Below are 27,242 nucleotides of genomic sequence, written 5' to 3' on the forward strand. Positions count from 1 at the left end.
CTTCTTTCCAGAGCTCAGGAGAAATATGTCTGCGTGGTACTTGGATGCTGCAGGCACCAGGATTGTACAAGCACTGATAACACCGACAGCATTGGTTTTGGAAACCAAGCTGAGTGACTGTCACTTAAGCTCACACCAAAAGAGAATAAACCATAGCCAGGCAACCGGGCTGGTAAGGTTATCTACTCTCACCTGTGAACCACACTGTTTATTTGTATATGTTTGGGGCCATTAGGAACAAACCCATCCAATGTCTCAAAATTTCTGTCACTCCTGGCTTGCGGGCCAAGTATCGGTGAGCACAGTGGGAAAATTTTGGAATGCATGATGGTTGGTTATCAGGTATTTAGTCTAAGCCAGACAAATTCTGGTGTGACCTTCATCTTCAAAGCCAGGACACTTTCTCAGAACACAGACTTATGGTTCCTTGTGGCAAATATAGTCCTCTCTTAACCAAATCTGTGTAAATTGACATGTGTCCAACAAGGAGGAACTCTCCGTGTCGTGTAAGACCAACTGCCCAGCTTGGGCCCAGGTGGCATGTTGAATGAGCTCCTCGAGCTGGACCACAGCCTACATAGGAAGTGGGTATTTAATATATGAAAAAAATCAACAGACTACATCTATTTAGGAAAGCAGTGCAACTTCCACCAAAATCAATAGGTTTTTTTTTTTTTCCTTTTCTGTCTTGGCACATGTTAAATTAACACTTTTCTTGAGCAGTCTCTTAACTCAGCTTCATGGCATCACTCTCTTCACTGTACGCTTCGGGGAGAGCCCATCAGAAATCTCTCTTTTCCAGGAAATAAAGATTTTTAAAAATTTAGAAAACAAGGTCTTCCAAGTCTCAAAATGAACGTGATCATGCAGGTTAATACCAAACTGTCTCTCATTGTATAATATCTGAGAGCAGGTAATTTCAGGATTATAGAAGAATCTGGAAAATTACAGAAGAATTCTCCTTTTGCTGTAGGAGCTTTAAGGCTGCACCTTCATTCAATCGGGAAGGTAATTTCCTCTATACAGCGAGTTTCAAATTCTACTTACGACCTTGGTGTCATGACAATTTTGGTACTAGCTTGTTCCACACTAAGTATTGCTATTAGAACTGTGAAAAATCATCAAAATTAACTAGCCTATAGAGTGATTAAATAATTTCCTCCAATTTGCATTTGATATGTTTATTAAGTGCTGGAGGGTATTCTTTGCTCTCTTATTTTTACTGCTGTTAAACACTATGATGTCTGGATTTTTGGCATAGGTGCAGTACTATTATGGTTACTACAAAATTTTAATCAGATTATGGTATGAGTTACCATTTGATACTGTAAAAATGCCAGTAGATAGTAGATAAATATTAAGATACAATTAGTTGCTACTACCTTTTATTGTTTGGAATTCATTAATATCGAAATAAGTCTGCATTCTGTGGCGATGACAATTTTTTTAATGCTCCTTTTTTTTAAAAACAACATTTTCTTACAAGTACTAGTGCAAGCAGTAAACAAGAGAGAAGTTGACTATAAACAATGTAAATACATACGGCAATATTAAAGCTACAAAAAATACAAAGTACTGCCTATGTGTTATTCCTTGTGCTTCGTTTGCCCTACCATTGTCAACGAGACACAACAAGTAATTCTTTTTGAGACGTTTTCATTTTGAACCGGATGAAACTATCGGTGCTAATCATCAATAAAAACTGTGATTTTAAACGTATTGGAAATCTGTGTTTTCAAATGCATGTCTTGGCCCTTTGCACAAGCAAGTGGTTGCTAATGCCAATGTGCATTAGAAATGCAACTGTACTATACTTAGATGTGGTTCAACCACATGGCTATAACATGGGCCATTAAGGAGCATTAAAAAAAGAAGAAAAAAAAAAGACAGAAAAGAAAGAATCCAAGTTAAAAGGGTACATGTTCTGTTGCTCAGCTACAAGATTTATCTATAATTAGAAAACAAAATTGTTCAAAATTAGACTAACTAGATAAAATACCAGTGTCTCAGAGAATGTAAGCATGTACTATACAGAAAACATGCTTACTTATGTTTTCCCAGACCTTGTAAAGAATTCTAAAGACTTTCAGCGTGGCTCAGGAACTTAGCTTTAACACAATTAACCGGTGAGTCGGGGAAGACTGTGGACTCATCTCTTGGAAGACTTGCACCTGTCGGACAGGGGAAGGAAACTCTCCCCTGTCATCCCCAACTTTTCTCCAGCATCTCCCCAAAACGCAACTCCTCCCGATCAACTATAAATCTCAAATAATCAAAACCGCATGAGCCAAACAGCGTAAAAATTAAATCTAGGGTGAATAATGTCGGGTAAAGGAATAATACATGTGACCATGTGATTGCCTGCTTTCCTGGGCTGGAGCTGGAGAGAAGTGGGAAATGCCCAGCTGCCTTAGTTGGAACTGACTCAAAACTTCATCCGCTTTGGTTCAGTTCTCAAAATAGGGCACATGACCTCTAAGTAAGACAGTACAGTAGGCTGCTTTTACACTACATCGCCGCTCCTGCAGCCCCTAAGACCAATTCGCTCGCTCTACCGAGCATGGGAGGAGGTAAAATTTGACACTTGCCGAGTTTCAGCGTTATCTTGTTTTGTAATGCATTACCCATAGCAAAGTTACCACTATCTTTAGGAACAGAGATGACATCTGCTACAGAGTGGCTTACACTTGTCTGTCTGCTGCTTTCAGTGTCATGTGTCTGACATGAGTTAACCTCTTATAAAATCTAATGTGAGGGAAGAGAATTGCTCATCGGAGGTGTCCGCGCTGCTCCTCTTGACCTACTTGGAAAACTACGACTCGACTCTTTGCCGTTTCCCCCATCGCGACACAGCTGCAGAAGGCAGTAACGGGACCACTTTTAACGGAATTTGAAATGTGCTATATATACATTTGTATGCCTTTGAATAGCATTATTTCTAAACCTCGCGAAGCCCGTTCGTTATTTTATCAAGCCCACTATAGGTCCTTTTTTTTTTTTCACGGAATTGGCATAATGAGAAAAGCTGGCCTTTTCTCTTCACAGATAAAGATCCAAATTGCATTTTATAATCTGACAATTATGTAGTTTGATTTTTTAAATAAAACAGATAATCTCCCTTCCCCGTTCAAGATGAGATCTTAGTTGTTAGTGACAGCTGTTAAAATGCTGCTAAAAATAGATATAGTGTCAACCACTAAAAAGCTAAGTGCTCCTGTGAACCACAAGCAGAAAACAAATGAGGTTTCTACTGCATTTGTGGAAAATCTGTGAGCATCTTGCATGTACTGGGAAAGGTGCTTTATTCTTCCAGCAGCCATCTCTGTATGTAACACAAAGGGGGGGGGGAGAATCAAACATTGGGACAGAAGATAGATATATTCCCTCAATTTTATTTTCTCTCTCCGTTTTGTTCTTAAAAAAAAAGAAAAAGATGGAAAACAAAGACTGAGGCTACCTTCAGGCATTTCAGATGCCTTTTTCATTTACACCTCTGCCCTGAAAAAAAAAAAAAAAGAATAGCAGGAAGAGTAAGACAAAAGAAGTCCAACCAATCAGCCAAATACACCATTACTATAAACTAACATAAAATAGTTGTGCTCGGTACAGCAGTTATTGATAGACCAGCCAACGTGCTTGGGTGCTTTTTGCACGACTGTGATTTGCCGGGTTACTCGCAGAGTTGTGTGGAACTTTCCTCTGCCTTGGAATTGCAGCCTCCAACCCATCCACGGTAGCTCCTCTCAATTAATAAATTAGCAGTATTCCAAACCAGATGTATGACACGAAATGAGTAAAAAGAGAGAGAACAGAATTGTTCACATTCGATGTTATAATATATCTCAGTAGGTTCCTCCGTTTTAGCTACATTATGGCTAAAAATAGAGCACTAGTGTAGGCACAGTGAAATATGATTTGCTTCCAATAATATAGCAAACTAATTGTGAAATTAAGCTATTGAATGCGCCGTTATCTCCAAGTCTGGCCTTACCAGCACTTTATGCTTCCCTGTTTAACGCTTATCAAGTTACCCACAAACTTGGACGGATGCAAACAACAGCTGATAAAATACTCGGCTTTTCCAAGGCCCCGATACTACAGACGCTTCGGCACAGGTAAAATTCCCTCTCCGTGAGCAGTCCTTTTCCATGTTTAAAGACTTCATTGAGGGTATTAAAATAGGGCCAACTTTTTCCTCCCTCCAAGGCCTGATTTTTTTTCCCCCTCAAGATGTTTAAACGAAGAGACATTTAATGCCCCGAACTTAAAAATAATCAGCTTTAAAACATCTTAGTCACAAGTGAAATATTAATTTAAACCCAGTATCGATGTTAGCGCCGATTTTTTTTTTTTTTTTTAATGTCTGAAATCAGGGTGGGTTTGCTCCACCGCAGCCGCCCGAGTGCCGAATACAACCCCCGTTACCCCGGGACGCCGAGGGCAGGCCGGGGGGGGGGACGGGGGACAGAGAGGGGCCCGGCTCCCCCCGTTTTAATGGGAGCGGGGAAGGAGGCGGAGGAAGGCGCAGGCCCAGCGCGGGGGGCGCAGCCTCCTCCACGGGCGCCCCGCTCCCCGCAGGGTCGGGCGGTCGCGGGGGGGGGGGGGGGGGGGGGCTCCGCCGCCGCCGCTGCCGCCGCCAGGGCCGGGAGAGACGCTCCGCCTGGGGAAGGGCGCGGGGAGACACTCCTCCCCCGCCGCCCGCCCTGCCTCCCTGCCGCCCGCCCTCCTTCCCTTCCTCCGGCGGCTCCGCGAACCAGGAACCGCGGCGGCGGCGGCGGCGGCGGCGGGCTCCGTGCGTGAGAAACCCCGCGGCGCCGCGCCGCCGGGAGCCGCCGGGGCGGGCGGCGCGGGAGGGGGCGGCGGGGGCGGCGCGGCCGCCGGGCGCTGCGAGGGGCCGGGCGGCACCGGGGGAGGGGGGGGCGGGGGGGTTTGGGGGGGGGGTAGGAAAAAGTTTACACCCTCGCCACTCTCCTCCCTCCTCTTCCTTGGTGGCGCAGATGGGAGTTTTACCTGGAATGACATAAGTTTTTTTTTTTCGGGTTTGGGCTTTTTTTTTTTTTTTTTTTTTCCCGTGGAGGGTGTCTCTCTCCCTCCCTCCCCCGCCCCTCCTTCTCTTCTCCCCCCCCCTCCCCAAATCCCCCCGCCTCCCCCCCCCCCCTCCCGCCGGTGCTGGATCCACCCCTCGCTCCCCTCCGCCGGCGGGCGAGGGTGTGACCCGCGGGAACACCCACCCACCTAGGCGTCCATGGTGGGAGCTGTCCGCCCAGCCGCGCCGCGCCGCGCCGAGCCGCGGGCACCCCGCCGCCGCCTGCTGCCGCCGCCGCCGCAGCCCCCTCCCGCCGACCCCGCCAGCAGCGCCCTCCTGCCCGCTGCCCGGCCCCGCTCCCGGCGTTTCCTCCGCGTACTTTTTTTTTTTTTTTTTGGGTGGCGGTGCGGGCTTTCGGATGGTTTGCTGGCAGTAGCCGGGGGCCGTGCCTCCTCCCGCCGCGCCACCATGTCGTAGGGGAGGTGAGTGCAGCGCGGACCCTTTTGCGCGGGGCGCGGAGCGGCGCGGTGGGGGGGGGGGTGGGAGCGGGGGGGGGGGCGAGGGGCGGGCGGCAGGGGCAGGGTGGGTGTCCGCCACACCGGCCGGCGTATCCAGGTCACGGCCGGTCCCGTCCCCATCAGTGCAAACTTCGCGGGAAGGACACGTCCATTGCTCGGCAGCGGGGAAGCGCGGCGGCGGCGGCGGCTGTTCCGCGGGTCTCGCCGCCGGCGCTGGGAGCCGCCGCCGCCGCCGCCGCCGCCTCGGCCCGTGCCCGGCGGGGCCGCGAGTGCGGGTCGATATTTGGCAGACTATGAAAAAAATGAGAGGGGCACGTGACACCCGAAATCCCGGGGACGGTTTGGGCTTTCGCCGCCACTACCGAATACAAACCCCGCTCCCCGGAGCATACGCGGATCTGTGCGGTTGCGGTTGCGGGCGGGCGGGCGCGCAAGAGGGGGGCGATTTCGGGCGAAGGTGCGCGGTGCCCCGGCGCGATGCACGGCGCTGCCGCTCCCCGACGGACTCCCCCCCCCCCCCCCCCCCCGAACCTCTGTCACCCTGCGGGGCCGCGGAGCTGTCCCCGCCGGGCCGGGGCCGGGCCGCGGGCGCACCTGGGGGGGCGGCTCGGGGCCGGGGCCGGGGCCGGGGCCGGGGCTCGGCGGGGGCCGGGGCCGTTTGGGAGCGTGCGTCAGCGGCTGCCGGGGGCTGGGGGCGTTATTTACGGAGCGAGTTGGGAGCGCATCGCCTGAAAGTTTGCTCGGCGTCTTTTTTTTTTTTTGCTTCCTTGGGAGAAGGGTATTCCTGCAGCCGGGACGTGGGCACCGGGGGGGGGGGACGACGACGACACACACACACACACGCCACGGGGGTGGGCAGCACCCCGGAGCCGGGAGCCGTCCCGGCGGCCCCTCTCGCTGTCCCTGAATGGGGGGAGGCAGCGGGCGGGGGCGCCCGGCGGGATGCGCGGCTGCCGCGGAGCGGAGCCAGCCCGGCGGAGAGCGGAGGACGAGTCCTTGAACCCTCCCGCGCTCCGCTCTTTTTTTTTTTTTTTTTAATTATCTTTCGGTGAAATCACCGCTGTATCGGTACCGTGCGTATTCATACGCCGCTGAAAGGCGGAAATCCCGGGCCGGCGGAGAGGCGATGCCCGGCCCTGCCGCCGGCGCGGCGCGGGCACCGGGCGGGGGCGGCCGCGCCCCGCGCACCTCACCTGCCCGCGGGGGGCCCCGGCCCGATACCCCGCGACCCTTCCCCGGGGGCGCCTCCGGGGGGGGAACGGGGAGGCAGGCGGGGGCCCCCGGCTCCGCGGCGGGGGCTGGCGCCCGGGGGGGTTGCGCGGGGCTGCGCGGCCGCGGCGGCGGCCCCTGCGGCTTTAAGGAGATGCGTTTTCCAGCCTGTGTCGCAGCAACTTTGTATCAGTCATGTCGCCCGGCGGGTGACTGACGGCGCGCCCCAGCCAATGGGGCGGCGGCCTGGCCCCAGCCGCGCGGCGCCCCGCGTCCCGCCCGCCAATCAGGGCGGGCGGCGGGCGGGACGTAAACTTGAACTTTATATGGGCATGTGACATGTTTTTAAAGGACTTGGCACCTTTTCCCGTCCCCTCCCGGGTGCCGCTCCGTGTCACCGGGCGGCGCGGCGCGGCGCAGCGCGCCTCGGGCGGGCGGGCGGGCGGGCAGGGGAGGGGAGGGAGGGGGTGCGGGGGGGTGAGCGCCGCCCGCCCCGCCGCTCCGCGCCGCCCTCCGCTCCGCTCCGCGCCGCCCGCCGCGCCGGCGGGGGCTCGGGGACGCGCCCCGCCGCAACAGGTACCGCGGGGCCGGGGCCGACGCGGGGGGGAGCCGCTCTTCTCCCCGACCCGCACCGGGAGGTGGGGCTGGCGGGGTGGGGGGGGGGGGGGGTTTGAGGGGGGTGGGGGCACTTCGGGGCTCGGCACCGGCGGCGCGTTCTCCCCTCCTTCCCCGTGCCCTCCGTGGGTGGGGTGTCACGGTGATAATCCAGACTCTCTCCGCCGGGGGGGGGCGGGGAGTGGCGTTTGCGCGGAAAAAAGGCCCTTTTCTGCATCGCTCGGGGGTCCGGGCGGCGGGAGGGAGCGGGTTCGGGCTCTCGGGATCCCCCCCACCCCCCTGCCCCGGGCCCACCCCTGGCGGACGCCTGCGAGAGAAGGAGCTTGCTCGCTCCCGGGCACTGCTGGCTTCCCCCACGCGTGACAATCCGGATTGTACCTGCGGGGGGGGGGTGGAGGTTAGGGGCGCACAGCGGTGCCTTTTGCCCGGGAGCTGCGGTGATGCTGGATATAGCATAGGTCAGATAGGGAAGGAAGCGTGCGCGCTGCCTGCGCGGTTAATTAACACGCGTGTGTGTGCGCGCAAGGACGGAGGGGCCAGACCCCCCCCCCCTCCGCCGCGGGGGCCCGTGTCCGGCTCTGCTCGGCGTCCGCGGCTCTGGCGGTGCTGGGGGCAGCGCCGGCAGCCGACCTGCCCACCCGTGCTGCCCGCCGACCTGCCCACCCGTGCTGCCCACCCTGCCCTGCTGCCCTGGAGAGCGGGGGGAAAACCCCAGCCCATCTCTGCCGGTGAAACTCTGCTCCCCTGGGCAGTTGAACGTCAGCGAAGCCGTTCTCGGGCAGTGAAACTTGCAGAAAAATTCGTTTAACAAACACCGAGAAATGAGAAGTGGGTGGTCGCTTGAGCCGTCATCGGGTTAGTTTCTATGAAACTGGATTTACTTCAGATTTTCCCGTATCGAGGTGACCTTTTGGTTGCAGGGATACCAGGTACCATTTGATTTTTTTATTTGACTGTTGCTGCGAAACTGGTTTCACGCCTGATTGATCGGAGGTTCGTACTGCAGAGGGCTGTGTTTGTTGATATGTTTGGGGGTGAAATACAGAACTCGCAGTGTCCGAGTACTTCTTGGATGGGGGGGGGGTCAGGAGAAACTGCTGTGCTCATAATAATATAAGGTTCCTTCTGCAAAATATCAGATGTAGATCGGTTCTGATACGTAACACGACTCGGCTCCTGTTGGTGTCCGTGGATGTTTTAGCCCACAGTCAAATTCACTTAGTGAAAGTTAGTAAAAAGGCATGTTTGTGCAGTAGGTGAAGTGTGGATGCCGTGGATAAACATGCTAGTCAAGTTGTAATAAGTTCTGCTTAGAAGAACAAAATCAAACCCTTATGCTATCAGCAGCCCGTGAGATGATTATTTGGTTCTAGTATCCGCTGAGGCGCTCAGAGGTGACAGAAATCAAGACTCCCAAAATCTCTTTGCTGCTGCATTCTTACTAATTCATAGCTGTCATTTTAAACCGAACTTGTGTCAGGCCACAAATAATCTCTCTGCAGTTTTTTGATCCTCTCGGATATATTTACCAGACAGTGCCTCTCTCTCTGGAAGTGCAGGACCAGGGCATTTTCATTATTTTTTTTTTTTTCTTTTGTGTGACCCAGATTTTTATTTGCTGAAGTTTTAAAGCAATGCTTGCCTATTGATTATGTACGAAGTTTGAAATTTACTGCTGTGGGAGAGGTTGCTACAAAGCTTGTGCACCACTGTAATGTTAGGCCTATAACTGAGATTTCCTGGTACTCGGTGGTTCTGCTGGTGGTTCTGAGGGTTAAAATTCACTTACATCCTAATTTTAAGCCTTAACTAAGTTTCCTGGTTTTCAGAAATTCTGGTCACTCACAGCTGCAATTGATTTCTCTAGGAATTAGGCTTGCTCAGCACTTAAATCAGGGGTAGGTGATTATCTGGGAGTGACTTTATGTGAAAGTAGGCACTTCTGTCTGAAAATTTTAGGCTACAGGAATGTGATTTGATACACAGAATGATGTTCTAATAAAATTTGTGCTTGAGGGGAATGCAGGCATAGGGCCATAATTCTAAGTAAGGCAAAGAAGTATTTGAGTCATTCATTTTAAGTTTTTTTGATTTGTTTTTATAATTTTGCTTAAAATAGCGTTTTTAAGTAGTGTTAAGTAAAGGGATTAAACACTAAGTAATATATTCTAAAAGGAAAAAAATATTTGCATAATATTGATGTTGCAACTATTGGCACTTGAGTTTCTACAGTTCTAACGATACTGTGAGCCGTTTCCTTAAGAAAAAAAAAATTGTTGTTACTTATACGTGATTTTCAGAATAATGGAGGCTAGGTCATGCGTTTTGCTCTCTGCCTGGAGAGAGCAGCATGTGGGATGGGAGGGGTTTTTTAGGGTCTATTTTAGAGCAAGGTTTACTTTTCTTCATGTATTCCTCTTGCTGGCTGCCGTGGAGGTTTGCAGAATTACGGATCCATTTAATAGCCACGCATCCCCGCCTAACCTGATCCCCTTCCTCTGTGGCAGAAACATTTCCCATTCAACTTCTGCACCACTTCTCTCCCCGCTCAGCCCATCCTTCGTGTCTCCTCAGGTGACCGTACACAGTTGGGTGATGAAGAGAAACGCTCTTAGCACGCCAGCCTCCCTTGCTTTGCCCTCCCTGTAGCATGGCAGGGAGAGGTCTTGGGAGGAGCAGAGCTGTGATGAGCCATGTCCTCGGGGTTTACGTCCTGCCTACCACCGCCGTGTCCTCCTTCAGGACCTCTCTGGTTCCCCTCCTTCCTTGCTACCCCCTTCCTTTTTTTTTTTCCTCCCAGATCCCTGGGTGAGGGGCAGCCCACGGTGCTGCTGGCACCGGCCACGGGGCTGCGGCCGGCGAGGGTGGGCGGTGGTTGCGCTGACGTTGCCGAGCCGTTCCTTTTGGGGCAGGGCGGGGAGCAGTAATTTGGGTCTTTTCTAACTGCTGAGCGGTTTTCTCTCGGAACCCCTAGGGCTGTCGTGTCCATGAGAGCTTTTCCCTCGGTTTGATTGAAATTGGACAAATGGTTGAGAGATGATGGATGGGGCAGGGAAATGGGACTGGCAGACAGGCAGAGAGGAGGATAGACAGAGTGAGCGGATACGCCTTGTTTCCTTAGGAAATTGGGAAATTTCCTTAGGAAGTCACACTGTCCTGTCATTTATTAATTTTATTTTTTTTATATATGTCTTTGCTAGTTATGGAGACAAAAGGATACCACAGCTACCCAGAAGGCTTAGATATGGAGAGACGGTGGGGTCAAGTTTCTCAGTCTGTGGAGTATTCTTCTATAGGTGCTGGAGAGCAGACTGATGACAGTAACTATATGGAGATTGTAAACGTAAGCTGTGCTGCCGGCACTTTTGCAAACAGCAGCGCTCAAGGAAGCAACAAAGAAAAGCCTGAGCTACTCTCCTGCCTGCAGCAAGACAGCAGCCAGCCTGGTCTTTTGCCCTCTGACATCAAAACCGAAACGGAGTCGAAGGAGCTGTCGGCGACGGTGGCCGAATCCATGGGTTTATATATGGATTCGATACGAGATGCCGATTACCCCTATGATCAGCAGAACCAGGGGAGCCCGGGAAAGATCTACCAGAACGTGGAGCAGCTGGTGAAGCTCTACAAGGAGAACGGCCATTGCTCTTCTCCCCTCCACGGCGCCAGCAGGCCCTTGAGGTCTTTGATATCGGACTCTGGGAGCGCTGTGAACGGTGGTGCCATGCACGCTATTGTCAAAAGCCCTATCATGTGTCAAGAGAAAAGCCCTTCGGGCTGCAGCCCTCAGAACATGGCTTCCTCGGTGTGTAGTCCCGCGGGAGTTAACTCTGTGTCCTCAACTACTGCTAACTTTGGGAACTTTGCCGTGCACAGCCCCATCAGCCAGGGAACCCCTTTGTCACGCTCGCCGAACGTTGAAAACCGGGGGTCTATGTTGCATAGTCCCGCGCACGTTAGCAATGTCGGGTCTCCGCTTTCTAGCCCTATAAGTAGCATGAAATCACCGATTTCTAGTCCTCCCAGTCATTGCAGCGTGAAATCTCCCGTCTCGAGTCCCAATAATATCACTATGCGATCTTCTGTGTCCAGTCCTGCGAACCTGAACTCGAGGAGCTCCATTGCCAGCCCTTCCAATGCCAATAATAGGTCCACGCGTTCTAGTCCGGCGGTTAGCACTGTGGGATCGTCCATCTGTAGCCCTGCAAACAACTCCCTAGGATTCCCAGCTTCTGGCACGCCGGCGGGACCTAGCAGAAGCCAAGATACAGTTCCCAGTCCCGAAACGAAAGACAAGGGTGCTCAAGAACTCACGTTTCCTAAGATGGAGGAAATGGAGAACGCCATCTCCAGCAACAGTCAGATGAACCTTGTTCAGTTCATAAAACCCGAGCCAGACGGTTCGTTCGGCAGCGCGTGCATTGGCGACAGCAGCAAAATAAACTCTGATTCCCCCTTTTCAGTACCAGTGAAGCAAGAGTCGGCCAAGCATCCTTGTTCTGGTGCCTCTTTTAAAGGGAATCAAACAGTAAATCCCTTCCCATTTACAGATGGCTCCTATTTTTCTTTTATGGATGACAAAGACTATTACTCTCTTTCTGGGATTTTAGGACCACCTGTTTCTTCATTTGATGGAAGTTGTGAAGGTAGCGGTTTTCCAAATCCAGGCCTACGTGTGGGAATTAAGCAGGAGCCTGACGATGGCAGCTATTACCAAGAAAACAGTATACCATCCTCTGCCATTGTGGGTGTAAATTCAGGTGGACAGTCATTTCACTACAGGATCGGTGCCCAAGGCACGATATCTTTGTCGCGGCCCGTTGCTCGAGAGCAGGCGTTTCAGCACTTGAGCTCGTTCCCTTCTGTCAGCACACTAGTGGAGACCTGGAAGTCGCATTCGGAGTTGGCATCCAGAAGAAGTGATGGGTATCCAGTTCTAGAGTACATTCCAGAAAACGTGTCCAGGTGAGCAGGCAAATTACTTCTTTTTTTTTTTTTCTTTTTTTTCCTCCTTTTTTTTCTTCTTCCCCTCCATTAAACAAACAAGGCGTGAATTAAAATGGGGACCAGGGCGGTATTTCTCAAGCTGGTGTGTAATTCTTTGTTTGCATTTCAATTCTTATCACTAGATTTGCTGCTTTCCTGCTGCATTTTACTCTGCCTTTAATAAAAACAAAGTGCTGACTTTAATATTTAAAAAGAACATATTATATTCTACTGTTATTTGATTTGAAAGTGTAGCTTTAGTATGTTTATGAGCTCTTACTACTCTAAATGTTGTTTTTCCCATAATGAGAGCTTAGTAAAATTGCTCTCAAGTGTCCCATAATGGTTATTCTTTCTTAGCTGGTGCTTGAATGTGTGGTACCTCAGATGAAATACTGAGATGAGGATAAGAAAACAATAGTGTCGGGAATCCGTTTTTGTAAAGATGCATCGTTATAAGTTTGCACCGGACTTGAACTGGTTAAGTTTAAAAACTAAACCTTACAAGCCTGTGACAACATATTATTTCTGTATTTTAACTGTAGGAACATTTGGTTTGTATATATAGAAAAATGCCTCCAGAAGGAGGAGGGCTGTTAAAACTTGACGCATTTGAAAGGGATAAATGGATAAACTGATCTCCTCACTTTTGGTGGAAGGGAAATATGCAAGTGTCGTTTGAATTTGTGTTTCTTGGCTGATTCGTGGAAGCATGTACTTCTTCAGCAAAAACAGGTGTTCATGTATCTCATAAAGGATGCTTACTTCCATAAACTATCTAGTTTCATAGTCAATAGTACAAGTTATTAAGTGCATCTGACAGCATGACTGGGTTAGAATAGTTACATAGCCTCCTTGTGTGTCAAAGAGGCTCACCAAAGGTTTGTGCTAAGACTCAACAAAATAGCCAGTAGGAGAATTTGCATTTACCTTCTCAAGTCTTTTTTTTCTCATCGTGAGATGTGCAACTGCCCTCGGTGAATGAAACATCTGCCTTATTCTTGGAGTAGGGTGAAGAGGATGCGTAGTCTTTTCCATATTCGTATGAGGCTAAATATTTCTGAAAAAATAGTGTTGCAGTGATAAACATAATACCCAAAATAATGGTGCTTTTGAGGAGGGAAAACAGCCTAGCTGCCTGGGAGGACAAGAAGGACTTCAGATATTTCCATTTTATTCTCAGATCTGTCCAATACCTCTACAATCTCCTTATCATTTTGCAAGCCATACTTCACTTTTTCTTTGGCCATTTCAAATATGGTCCCTAAAGAATGCACTTTTTAATATATCTTTCTCAACTTGAAAGGTCTGTATCCCACCTTTATGCTGAACTTTGCATGTAGCTGGATATTTGTTATTATCCAGGCTTGGTTTAAATGTGCTTTCTTGGATCAAGGAAGATGAAGTTCCTGTTTCCTAGTTATTTTACCTGATGAAATTTTCATAAATTGCATTATTTATATCGTGAGAAAAGTTCACCAGAAGACTGATGGGATGCCTGAAAATAAAGACCCAATATTTTACTGCCTTTGTGGTTGAGCACTGTTACTTGGGCAAGTAGCTCCTGCCAGCTGTGAGAGCTCTTGCGTGAGTAAGCGCTGCTTGCGCTGAGTCAAGGTTGTCATCTGTTCCAGGGACAGACACAATAAACAGGGAAATGCTGGTAGAAGCATGGTTGTCATCAATAGTTGCATTTTGAATGACAGTTTCTCCTAAGGCTTTTGAAGGAGTCTTCTGATCTGACATTAGTCCACGGTAACTCTTCTCATCTATTTACCTCTAGACTAGTAAATGGATAATCTGTGTCATCAGGCTTTATGATGACAGAGGCTTGATACACTTTTCTGTCTTTGTTCGCTAAGCTGATAGCTCGGTAAGATATGCAGGTGAGTGTAGCTGTTACTTGGCAGGGCTGAAATCCTGACATTTTTGGCGCTCAGAGCTATTACTGCACGTATGGAATTCCATTCAGGTGATGGAGATCTGCAGGGTTGTGGCACTTCAGGCATCCCGATCCGTAGTTCAGATTAGGACATGTGTCATCATTTCAAATCTCTTAACTCAGCCTCATTATTTAACTAAACAGTTAAATACTGGAGTACTGTGTTCAGCTCTCGGGCCCCCAACATAAGAAGGACATGGACCTGTTGGAGTGAGTCCGGAGGAGGGCCACGAAGACGATCAGAGGGCTGGAGCACCTCCTCTATGAAGACAAGGCTGAGAGAATTGGGGTTGTTTAGCCCGGAGAAGAGAAGGGTCTGGGGAGACCTTATAGCAGCCTTCCAGTACCTAGAGGGGGACTACAAGAAAGCCAGAAAGGGACTTTTTACAAGGGCATGTAGTGATAGAACAAGGGGTAAAGGCTTTAAACTGAAAGAGGGTAGATTTAGATTAGATATTAGGAAGAAGTTCTTCACTGTGAGGGCGGTGAGGCACTGGAACAGGTTGCCTGGAGAGGTTGTGGATGCCCCATCCCTGGAAGTGTTCAGGGCCAGGTTGGATGGGGCTTTGAGCAACCTGGTCTAGTGGAAGGTGTCCCTGCCTGTGGCAGGGCGGTTGGAACTAGATGATCTTTAAGGTCCCTTCCAACCCAAACCATTCTATGATTCTAAATGTTGCTCTTAATGTGCTTGGCAGTGGCTGTATGCTAACAGGTGCAGCTGGGGACCTGTGCAAAGCCCTTAGAAGTTTCAAGGTAAATTCACGTCGAGGTCATTTAGCAGTACAGATTTGAATGTGTAGGTGCCTGCTCAGATATTTGCCTGCTGACGAGTCAAGTCATGAAGACTCAACATAGGGAGTCACACATGTAAAAGCTCACTCATGCTAATGAACCTCGAATTGATCTTTACTTCTCATTTCTGTGCCGCGTTCCAGCTAAAACAGAGGAAATCACGTGCAAGTTTGTTCATGCTCCAAAGTGTTGTAATAAAACATGCGTAGTTTAAACCTGTGTCAGACCCAACATCCCAAGGTGGGTTTCAGCTGTCCCATGTCAGCATGGCACGGGGATTGCAAAGCCTCTTCATGTCGTCAGAGCAGCAGCATTGCACCTCTGCACTGCACATCCAAACCAGGTCCTTCCTTACTTCCAGTCAGGTTTCGTTTCCTGATGTGTCAACCCTATCAGGCATCATATGTTTTGCAAACTGCTGCAGCATGTGATTAACCCTTCAAAGTCTGCAATATTTTAACATTTCTGGTATTCTAAGTCTTCATCTTTTTTTCAGGTATACTTATCCTGCAATATAAACTGTCATGAGCAAAGACTAAGGGGAAGGGAAAAAATAGGCGACCTGGTTCTCTCAAGCCAATAGATGACCAGCATTGAATGCGTCTTGTTTTGGCAGCATTATTTTCTGAACCTCGACATTTTTAGACTGCTTCTGACTTGCAGCTTACATGGTGAAAAGGAGTGGGTGACCAGGAATGAGAAAGACTTTTCACATTGAGAGTGCATCTTTAGACTATTACTGTAAAAAAATTTAACTTTTTTTTTCTTACTAGAATATCACCTTTCTTGAGTCAGTTATACTTGCTGATAGTGTCTAATAAACATAGTTTAGGCATTTAAAATGCCTTGCTACCTTATTGACTGTGCCAAGTACCCACTGTCAACTAGAACATTTCTCTTTTTCTCCTTCAGTTGCTTTTATTAGATGTCCACAGTTATGGTTCTTTTTAAGTTCGTTGGTGGTAACTTTCTAACGTTGCAACTTGTGTTTGGGGAGCGAGAGCCTCTTAAGTGAAACCAAGTTTCCTTATTCCCTTTTAAATGTTTTTCCTCTGCTAATATGCATGCAGAACATGCCTTTGGTTTTGAAAGTTTTTTACATGTTTAATTTTTAATAGAGAGTGAATCATACCTGTCTGTGTATATAGATCCCCCTCCATGAATTACATCTCTAAGAAATAATGGTTTCTAAACTAAATAATAGCAAAGTGGGCTTGAAAAAGAAGGTATGTGCAATTGTGTGGTGTCATTGATGAAAACCTACAGTAAGAATCCAGATAAAATTTTACTTTAAGGTGATTGCTCGTCTGAATCAGGGTACCAGCCTAAGCCTCGTGATTGTGCCAATTATGCAATTTTCAAAATGGCCTAGGAAAATGTCATGGTTGCTTGAAACAACAGTAAAAAATTGAGGAAGATGACCTTTTTGCTGCATTAGCTCTTACCTAAAGCTTCTTTTGCAAATGTGCCTTTTCTCTCTAATTTCCATATTAACTCATGTATGTACACATACATACTTGCTTTTCTCAGCAGTTGTGGTGGAAACAAAAGGCTGATGCTCCTACTGTAGTTTCTTCCTGTCAGTTCCACTGGTGTAATCCAGTGTAGGATGAATTTGCCAGGTTCGATGTATTATTAGTAAAAAAGTTCATTATTTTAACATAAATTGCATACGTTTATCAATAATAATGTTTCAATTGTCATTCAGACAAGGAGATTTCAGAACAGTGTTTCATCATATTTTAGACTCTAATTTATGTCTGTTAAAAGAAGTTGAAAGACTGTCATTGACTTCTTAGGGTTTATGGTCAAATCTTTGATCAAACATTGACAATATTTTAGGGACGACTTATACCTCTTTGTTCCTGAGCCGTTCACATGGATCAGCATCTTTTTCATAGACTCTACTTGTAGCAGCCCCCAAAAAACCCCACCCCACCCAACCCAACCCAAAACAAAAAAACCAACCCAACAACATGATCTTCATTAACGTGTAACCTTCACTGACTTGAGTGAGTGATTCTGTTTAAAATCTGATTTCAGGCTATTGCAAGTATTTTTGTAAATAAACTTTTATGTTAAATATTATCTAGAATAGTCACTTATCAGAATTATACCTGCCAGAGAGATAAAGGTCTGGTAAATATTATTTTTAGAATTTATGAATGGCCTCGACCTCTGTTTGTTTGCTGATGGACTTTATGGGAAAAAGACCATGCTGTTAAAATATTCTCCATGCTTGGCAAGACTGTTTTCCCCTTTAGCTTCCCACACATTTAATGTGCAAACTTTTTTAGCCAATGGTTCTTTCATATCATAGACCGTAGCCTTAAGTCTGTACTTTTTTCAGTTGAAAAGTTATACTCGTTTTTGTAGGTTCTTATATAATTTTGTGTAATTTTTAACAACTCTGGCTATGATCTTGATACAACAGGGACCTCTACGTATGTATGTCTTTATTTCTCACTAAAGAAGTTAGGAGTCTGTATTAATACGTCAGGCCAGGAGGTCTAAAGGTTCTCCTTAGCCTACCAGCATGTATTTCCAGCCTTGTACTTTCTACAGCTTGTTTTGTCATTACTTTGTTGAGGGTGCTCTTTTTTTGTTTTGCTCTTTTTATTGAGGAGTTCAAATCTGTATAAAATGTCTTTTGAAAATATGACTGCTAATGATGCCTTATTTTCCCTTAAAATTATATACATCAGTTGACTCCTGTGCTGTGGCAGGGAGAAGTCCACATTGCTGGAAAATTGTGTTCCGTAAGTGGATGGATCTTCCATGTCTGGGGAAGCGAGACCCCCGTTGTCAATCCGTATGCCAATATCTAGGGGTTGTTTGTTTCTTTGTGTGCAGGGGTAAGTAATGTTGTGTATTACTAAAACATTTCTGTTGCCAGTTGATACTGCTGAACTTTGCAGTACTTGGCTGTTGGAAATCAGTTTGCCATAGTTTATTCTGATAATAGTTAATAATTGTTTCCTGGCTTTTGTATCACTTTTGGTAATACAGAATCTCACTGCGGTATCTTCCTTTGATAGTTTTCTGAAAAAGGGAAAGGTGGGATCACCTTTGTGCACAGATTTTAGCAAGCAGAAGAAATTTTGATTATCCATATTCCGACAGTATGGATCAGTCCATCTTCATGAGGACTGGAAGACACTGATGTCTGAAATATGTACTGTATAAAAAATGTTCCCATCCTATTTTATGGAATATGCATTGCAATTATGCAAGTAAGCATGCATAGGGATTGCTGCAGCGGTACCAATACTCGTGCAGTACTTGTCTGCAGAGGGAGTAAATTGCTAAGTTGTGATTCAATAACCTGTCCTTACTCAACCAACACTTAACATTAATGGAACTTAAACCTGCTGTGAAGTGCTCTGCCGAGCTGAATCAGATTTCTAGAGACGTATTCATGCTTTGCTGAACCCGGGCTTGAGTAGTGGTTGCTGCTGAGTGTCGTTTGTAGCCGAGGAATGTATAGTTTGCAGTGGCAGAATGTACTGTTGGTCCATGCCGTGTCTGGTCTGACTCTGGTTTTGCCTTTTGTTTGGGCACGTTGTATGTGAGAGCCAGGTTGGGTTCCTAATCCAATTCACTCTGAAGCTCTAAAAACCAACAGGTCAGTGCAACTTGGTGAGCAGCATGGTATGACACAGACACGAGAACAAACTGAAGGGATGGAAAGGGAAAGGAACCTTTGAAATATCCTACGTGCGCGTTTCTGCTAAAAGATAATACACTGTCAAGCCATAATCTCAGCACTTGTATTTTCAGTGTATGTTTTTAAAAGGCAGTTTCTGTTTTTTATCTGTATGTACTGAGTCTTCGAACAGAGTTGTAGGAGCTGGAATTAATAATGGACTGATTTCAACCAAAACTTCTTGGAGAGCAGTGGAGTGCTGTGATTTCAGATTTAAGCTCTCGGAGGTCAGAAAGTACCACAGTTTAGGACGAATATAGAACGACAACTTGTTCTCTGGCAAATGTGACTTACAATATGGCTGTATAAGAGTGATAAAAATGGTCCGACGAGGAAACTAAAAAGAGTGTGTGAAAAACAGGTATTAAATACGTCTAAGTTTAGTAGTTCAATCAGTTTTCGCATGCAGCTGGTTGCTACACAGTGCTTGGTGCTCAGCATATGAATTACTTTACTTCAGCTGCAGTCTCCTCCGAGTGAGAGAGAACCGTGGAGAAAAAACGAGGAGTCTTTCCATTGTGTGCAATTGTCCAAGTCCTGGCAGCATTATTAGGCACGTTTGAATGCACCCTAAGCAGACCATGGCATGATTTGACTGCTTGCTGCCCTACTAGCGCAAACTGCGGCAGAAGGTCACCGTCTGTTGGGTCCTCACGAAAGCCCTCTCCTGCTGGAGCCGTGTTGGCTTTGCTGCTGGAGGAGACAGGCTGACCTTGGAGGATGGCATACTTTTTTTGATTTACGCTACAAGGGAAGGGATCATAGGTCAGGAGGGCCCTGTTTATCCGTGCCAGCAGTTCCCGGCGTAGCCTGCTCCAGTACCACCGCCGCTGGCAAGAGCAGCGGCAGCAGGTCTCAGCGCAGCGCTGGGCAGCGTGCGTGTGCGGGAGGAGGCAATCCCCGCTCGCACGTGGAAGCGGGGCGCGTGCACGTCCTTAGGAATACGCACCCTTCTGTTCAGGAACCCCGGAGTTTTACAAAACCTTGGGAGTTGATTTACTTTCAGGACAAAGTTTTCAAATAAACTGCCTCTTTAAATGGGAAGCTTTGACCTTGGTTGTTTTTTGGTTGTATTATTTTTTTTTTATTTTTTTTTTTTTTTTTGCGACTGAGGTTTATTAATATGGTTTACCAGAGCTTAACAGCATGTTTTCTGAAAGGATGTGATGCGGGTGGCTGTCTTTCTCTGCTGTACTGAAATCAATGCCGAAGGATTTAAAACACAAACCCCACCCCCCCTGACCCCCAGAACTCCCCCCCGAAACAAACAAACAAAAAGCTGCTGAAAACCAAACCCATGCTGTTGATGGATTATGGATTCTTAAAAGGATAAGTAACACTGGTTGTATCTCTTCAGTATGTCAACAAATGTTTTTGCAAGATACTGTTTCTTTACTGAGTTGTATTGCAGCAGAAGTTCCCACATTGGTGGTAGGTCAAAAGAAAATAACATGAAGTTGAATTTTGTTTCTTTATCTTAAACTGTGAATTAAGCTCCCACAATTACATTAGAATGTGTTGTTAATTGTTTGCTAAATTAGATTTCTATAAACCTGCAATCTGTAAGCTGTGCGTTTACTTCGTGAATAAATTGATAGCTTAAATTTCATACTTGGAGGTGGGGTAACTTAGGGTTAATATATGAAGGCATTTCTTTAAAAAGAAAAAAAGTAAACTTTGGTTGGAACATCTGAGCAGAAACAGAATCAAGTATTTGTGGATAATATGTAAAATAGGAATTTGTACGCTCTCCTAAGATGCATGGGTACGCTGCTGATTGTGGTTAGTGATAATTAATAATAGATCAAAGAGTTACAGCCCTGAGGTTAAAAAGCAAATTTCAGACTAATTGCTGAATGTTTCTGACAATTTTTATATCGCTTCACTCATTTCCATTCTCTCTTCTAAACAATACTTTCTACTTGTGTCTGCAGGTGAAATAACTTTTTGAATGGGCTCTCAGGCTAAAATTTGGACTGGGCACATGAATCTTTTCTATTTTGCTTTTCTTTCCTTGTCTGCTTTTTGAGAGGTGCTATCCCAAGTTTCTAAAAGTGGTGGCTTTATAAACGAATTCTCTAGCAATTAGGTTTCTGAAAAGAGATTAAAAAAATCTGCCATTTTTAGTAATGTTTTCTGAACCTTTTGGATTTGGGACAATATCTTACCTCCGTTTTTGTGTGTTTATATGACCATTTCAGGTTCATATTCAGTCTTAAGTCTACAAAATAAACATGTATTTTAGAGGTTTATGTAATCTATCAGTGGTCTGAGGGTTTTTAATCACAGGTCGGAATTGGGAAGTAAGTAGCTAGGATCTTTTGTCTTGACTAGGATTTTGGCTGTCCCAGCGGCCGAACTATAGGGTCTTGGTAGCGCTTTTGGCACTGGTTTTCTAAATACCGTGTTGTGCTAACATGATAGCGCAGTCCTGCAAAACCCATCGTTACAGTACTTCATTTCTTTCGTTCGCCAGCTCTTCTTCTGTACCTGCCTCAAAGGGTCGGGACGGAGGGTGCACAGAAACTGTCCCGGTCTTGGCTTGGGAGCCCCCCCCAAGGAGATCGGAGCAGTTCTCTAGGCAAAGCGCTGCTCTGCTCAATTAATTTTTACGTCATGCTTTGCTTCTCGATGGCGGATTCCGGCTGTGTAGGAGAAGGGGCTGAGTTTCGCTGGCCTGAGAACGGACCGAAGCGCCCGTGCGGTCGGCGGCGCGTTGCCCTGCCGCGGCAGGCAGCTGCCTGCGCCCGTGCATCCCCGTGAGCTTGCGCAAGGCAGCCGCCTCCGTGTACCTGCGCGAATGCGTCACCGAGCGTGTCCTCACCGAGACCTGTGTTCTCCGAGCCCTTTGGAAACCTGGTTTCGCAACCGGCGAGCCCCGGTTTACTCTGGCAACGTCTCACCTTGAAAAATCAATCGTGTTTGTATCTTTAGCTCTTCGTTAGCACCGCTGCGGGTAAGAGAGTGGGGAGGGGGCTCTTTCGCCGGTGGTTCACGGCGTTCCCCGTTCCGACAGGGCCTCTTGTCTGACTGAAGCAAGGCTGGAGGTGGGACCTGGTCTCCTGGTCGAGTTTCGTGTCACTGCCCTCAGACTAGGAGCAGGAAAGGGATTGCTTCTGGAAGTGCGCCTTAAGGTCGGGGCATCAAGACAGCAACCTTTATTTTCCCTCAGGAGGCTTGAGTTCAAATATGAGCTGCTCCAAGAGGTCGGAGATCTCACTTTTAGCATCGCTGAAGGCTTGTCTCTAGAAACCTGTCATGCACTTCAGCGTTTTTGAAGACTGGAGTGCCAGGGACCTTGCAAATGAAGGTGGGTGGGAAATTTGCACTGTTTCCAGGCAGACTATCTGAGCTGTCAGCTTCATTATTTTAAACTAAATTAAATTTGTGCTAGAGAGTGCAGTATGTTAGAGCAGTTAGGGAGCTCTTCCTTTAATGGTAGCTTCAGATCTGCTTTGCTAGATCTAACTTCGTTATCTTCCAAACTCATTTGGATAGATTAAAAAAAAACCAACAAAACAACAAAAACCTTTCACAGGTGTGAAAACTTTCCAGAAAAATTAAAGTCTCATTTGAAGACAATATAGTCTTATGTTTGCCATGTCTAAGGATCAAGGTCCTTTGGGGTTTGTTTGTTTGTTTGTTTGTTTTTGTATTGTTTAGTAGCAAATAAACACACATCATCAGTTCTGGCCCATTGTCAAGGGATCTGTGCTTCTGGACCATTGCAGGTGTCGCTTTCCATAACCAGCAAGAGGTCTTGTCCCAGAGTTGGGCACAGTCCCTTGTTACATACGTGTCCGTACATTTGGGCAGTAAACCCGCTCTCTGAAGCGGTGTGTGGCAGGGGACTCCTGCAGCCCTCCAGGCATCCCGACCCTGGCAGGGAGAGGATGGGATGGCCTGGTGGGATGCTGCAGCAGAGGTCGTCTTCCTCCGTTTCTTGGGGATTGGCCCCCATCTGGTAGCCTGTTCACTAAACAAGGGCGCACTGGCTTTTGGTTTTGTTACTTTCATTTGAAATTTGTTTGTTTGTTCGTGAGTGCTAAGGCTTTCTTAAGTTAATAATTAAATATTGGCCAATGTATATTCCTTAAGGATGAGAAAAAGTTACTGAACATGACTGGCTTGTCAAAATTCTGCATTGAACCTTTGTCACGGACAGCCCCGCTGTAAAAGGCATCAAGTAAAACCACATTGCTGCAGGAATAGCTCTACAAACCCTGTATGGCTGTACCATACTCTTCCTTCAGATACACGGTGGCAAAACAGAATAATTCCAATTGATTCGATTAGGATTTTTAAATCCTTATTTTAATCTGAATCCGTGTAAACTAGCTGGAAGATGAACAAAGTGGGGGTTTAGACGTGTCAGCTTCTACTCAGTTTATGGAAGTAAATATTGGAAGTGGTCCAGAGCTTTATGGCTGCTGCCAACTAATGACATAAGATAATGTTGCAATGAAACAATGCACTTGATTTGCACTTGTTTCCCAACTAACCTTTCTGATTCTTGAGACTGCTTGGAATTTATGTTTTTGAAGATTTGACAGTGAAAAGGAGATTAGGCATAGAAAATTTTGACTGATTAAATACGTGGTAATGACAACTTCAAACTGCACATGCAGATAATGAGATAAAGGACTGTTACTCACTTCATATTAAACCCATTTGGTGGAATAAGCAAGGAGGATGAGTGTTTTGCATGGACATGTTATTTTAAAAAGGAAAAAAAATCAGAGGAGCTAATTTATATAGAAATAGAAGTGAAAAGAGTGAGTTGCTGATTTACTTTTTTTTTTTTTTTCCCCCGGGAGCAAAACTGTGGGTCTGCAAATTGTCCTGCATTTCTTTACTAACATAAACAAGAGTTAACTGTGTGCAGAGGGCTACTAACGAACTTGGTAGGTTTGTGTTAGCATTTTGATTTGGATCAGAAATGTGCTTTTGAAGTGAATCTTCCAGTTACCACCATCTTCCGTGCTGTAGTTCACATCAAAGGGCAGCTGAGAAGTGAAAAACCAGATACTTCTTAGCCAGCAGTGGATGAAAAAACAGCTCCAGGAACCGCCTAGGGCACTCCAGCCCCTAATGGCTTCTGTCCATGGGACCCTGCTGGAGCTGGGATGAGGCATAACACTTGCAACACCCATAAAGTGGACAGTGTATCATCAGGACCAACCGGTCTTCTCGACAGATCTCTTGCACCACAGTGCCTGTAATGTAGCTACTGCCTGTGTGCTAATTGCATTTTCACCTGTTAACTCAAGCATCTGTAATTGAAAAAAGATTCAGGGTTACAGGCAGAGGAAATTACTCCACAGAAAAATTGGAGGCACTGTTTTCAGCAGATGTGGTTGTTCATAAGTTGTGTCCAGAATGAGCAGAGTATCTACTTATTCTTCCTTTGCAGGACTCTAGAAATCTTAAAAACAACTGAGTTAACTCCTGGAAGTAGGAAATGAAACGGAAGTGGCAAATAGGCTATATCCTCTTTTTTTCATTAGTGAATTTCACTTCTTTTCAACTGGTCGAAAGATCTAGGTACGGTTTGCAGATATTCTCATATTTATTATAATACTAATCTGTAAAGGAAAACAGAATTGTTTTGGTTATAGGCAGCTGTGTTAAGTATTTACAAGCAACTGTAACTTAGGCAAACTAATTTAACAACTTAGAATTGTTGTTTCAGGAAAACCTACTTTGTGGATCAATAATTTTTTTAAAAGTAAACCTATTGATTTGCAGCTAATTCTATATTGCGGATGTCTGATAAATTAATTTTAATATGAGGCTGAGTTGAATAGGTGATGTATTAGTGGCCTGTAAATGACTTACAGCCATTAAGTCTATTTATAAGATAGATACAGGAAAAAAAGAGTTATAAACCTATCTTAATTTCTAATGAAACAGCACTGTAATACCAGGATCCAGATGAGTTTTGAGCTCATTCATTAACTTCTTAAGAGGAACTTCATGTTTTTCTTCTTTTCGTACCCTCCATACTGTGATGAACAAGATGCTCCATGTCCTCTGCCATTGTTCCATGTCCTTCCACCTGCATTTAGCCCTTTCCATGATCTCAAGATGCTTCAAGTTCTGCTTGCTTCAGCACAAACACCTGATAATTGTGCTTATTAGAAGAAAGTCTTACTAAGGTTATAGCAAGGTCCATGAAGCCGACTGGTGCAGCACAGAAGCTGGGTCCTCTATCTGCCAAGCTCGTGTTCAAAGCTGGCATGCTTCAAGGCGTGAGGAGATGGCAGCCCCAGCCATGCTTTTGGGCTGTAGCAGTGGTGGGGGTCAGTAAGTGTTCCTGGGGACTTCTCTACACCGATGCAGGCAGTGTGGACATTTATAGTTCTTTCCAAATTCTGCTCAAGGTACCTGAGGCATTGAGCTCGCGTTGGGTCTAACTCCATAGGAAGAGATACTGCTGATTGGGATATATTTTGGCTTTTTTCTATCACGTGGCGTACCCCAAACGCAGAGGTGATACTGATGTTGGCATGACCTAAATCAGTAAGTCAATAGAAATGAATGCAATTTTCATGCTGAGCAGAAAAAGTACTCAGTACCAAATAGGAATGAGCTTGAGTTCAGGAATGCAGAAGAATAAGAAATATGATTTAATGAAAAAGAGGGGAGAAGGATTATAGGAGCAAGGAAGATAGCAGGTATTGGCACAAGAGGATGTAAGCTTAATATAGTGCACCAGATCCTAGGAAAACTTGTGGTTTTGTCTGACGTGACTAAAAATTGAGAATATTCAACATCTCCTCACTTAGGTTTACAAGAAATAGCTTTGACTGATTTTTGTAGATGTTTCATCTAATCAGTTTGAAAGACAACAGTAAATACACAAATGTTTCCCATTTACTGTTTTTGGTATAGTCTGGTCTTTGATATTTCACTTGGGAAGATTAAGGTACCTCTGTACTAGGCATGAGAGTTGATGATGGAATATGTTAAATTATCCACTGTTCAGAGGACAGAAACGTAAAAATCATCCGCCATTTGTAGAAGACTTTGCATTAATGTTGTGGCTTTTTTTTTAATTAAGTATACACAAACCAAGTAAAAGAGCAGAACTTTTTGTTTGTCCGCGCTGCCTGCAAAGTCCGAAATACCCATGCTGTTACAGGTCCCGCAAATCTAAAGTAACTACATATCCAACTTTTAATTATATTTCTATATTACGTCAGGTCTGTGGATTAGGAAAGTGAGATGTCAAGAGTAAATTTAGGTTGGGCCTTCTCCGCCAAATCCTCAGTGCTCCCACCAGTAGCTTAGTATGAATTACTCCATTTCTTTAAAAGCTTGAAGTAAATATTGAGTAGGGTTTCCTAGCAACATTTGTAAGGTTAAGTAAAAATCAGGTTTGCCAGGTATTGCTTCCAGAGCACACTAGTCTTTCTATTTCAAAATTTATACTTTTGATATGTCATCTGCAGTATGAAATGCTGAACAGAATCTGATAGTATTGTAAATAAATAGTTTTAGAGAGTCATAGGTCCAAGGACAAGTCAGCTGAAATATTGTTCTTACTTTGGGACACAGTTTTTCTTTTGCTGTGTATTTGTACTGTGCCTAAACTAATGGGGACTAACCTTACTTGATTTCCACAAGTATTTTATCTCTCTCTCTCTCTCTCTCTCTCTCTGTGCGTGCTTATGTATATATAAAAAACACAACAAAAATAAAGCCAGTAGGTAACTTCCACTGTTTAAGCTTGCTAGAAAAAGTTATTTATTTTTGGTTCTGTCAAAATAAACAAAGAAATGATGTGCATGTCCAAACTGGTCTCTTGAGTTAGCAGAGGTCTGAGATACAGGTGGTAGAATCTCTTAGAGAAATCTTGATTTTTCTTCAACTTTGATTTGTAGTAGCAGGAGAGAAGACCAGCGTGATTACTTTCTACAGTGACGTAAAAGTAGAGGATTCGTGTTCTTTTAGCCTGTTCAGTAAATTGCACGCAAGGGTCTCCACAGGTGCTTTGGATGTGTAAGAGGCATGTGTGCCTATGGTATACCTATTCTGGGTAGGATAGTTCCCCCTTGAGAAACATAGAAGGCTGGAATTTAGGTTAGCCCAGGACAGATAGATAGACAGCAGAGGGGAGCAAGGAATGGAAAAATTTGGTTGGCTGCTTCCAGTCCTAAGTTTTTGAGTCTATAAATAGAGTCTATCAGAATATTTCTAGTTAGTTCTGGGGAAAGTCAGCTGCTGTGCTGGGGATTGGCTGTGCTCCCAGAATGAGGAGGGGAAGGAAAAAAAAAAGGTATGATAGGAGGCCTATTGAAAATCTACCAACTGACACCAGTGAAATCAAGAAATTGGAAGATCCTGTATTTGGGCTTCAGTTTATTTTTCTGCAGCCTGTGTCAGTGCTGGATATTCTGCAGAGCGACTCTCTCTGTAGCCTAGTACGAGCTTCCGAGTTAACTGGGC

The 27,242-nt window shown here is 46.2% G+C and overlaps 1 protein-coding gene across 5 annotated transcripts in view; it reads left to right on the forward strand.

Moving 5' to 3' along the window:
• Nucleotides 1-4,753: 4,753 nt before the first annotated feature.
• The window catches only part of NR3C2 (nuclear receptor subfamily 3 group C member 2), a 217,984-nt gene continuing 195,495 nt past the window's right edge, over nucleotides 4,754-27,242 (forward strand). For 2 of the 5 annotated variants that reach the window (XM_075035005.1, XM_075035017.1), the window contains exons 1-2: nucleotides 5,374-5,508; nucleotides 10,569-12,330. In XM_075035005.1, coding sequence (XP_074891106.1) covers nucleotides 10,571-12,330 — 1,760 coding nt within the window. In that variant the 5' untranslated portion in view covers nucleotides 5,374-5,508; nucleotides 10,569-10,570. Of the gene's footprint in view, nucleotides 4,793-5,373; nucleotides 5,509-7,231; nucleotides 7,330-10,555; nucleotides 12,331-27,242 lie in introns of those variants that run through there. The other 3 variants (XM_075035015.1, XM_075035014.1, XM_075034996.1) reach the window with 3 other exon arrangements.

This window comes from Buteo buteo, chromosome 1 (genome assembly GCF_964188355.1).
Source record: "Buteo buteo chromosome 1, bButBut1.hap1.1, whole genome shotgun sequence".
Classification (NCBI taxonomy): domain Eukaryota; kingdom Metazoa; phylum Chordata; class Aves; order Accipitriformes; family Accipitridae; genus Buteo; species Buteo buteo.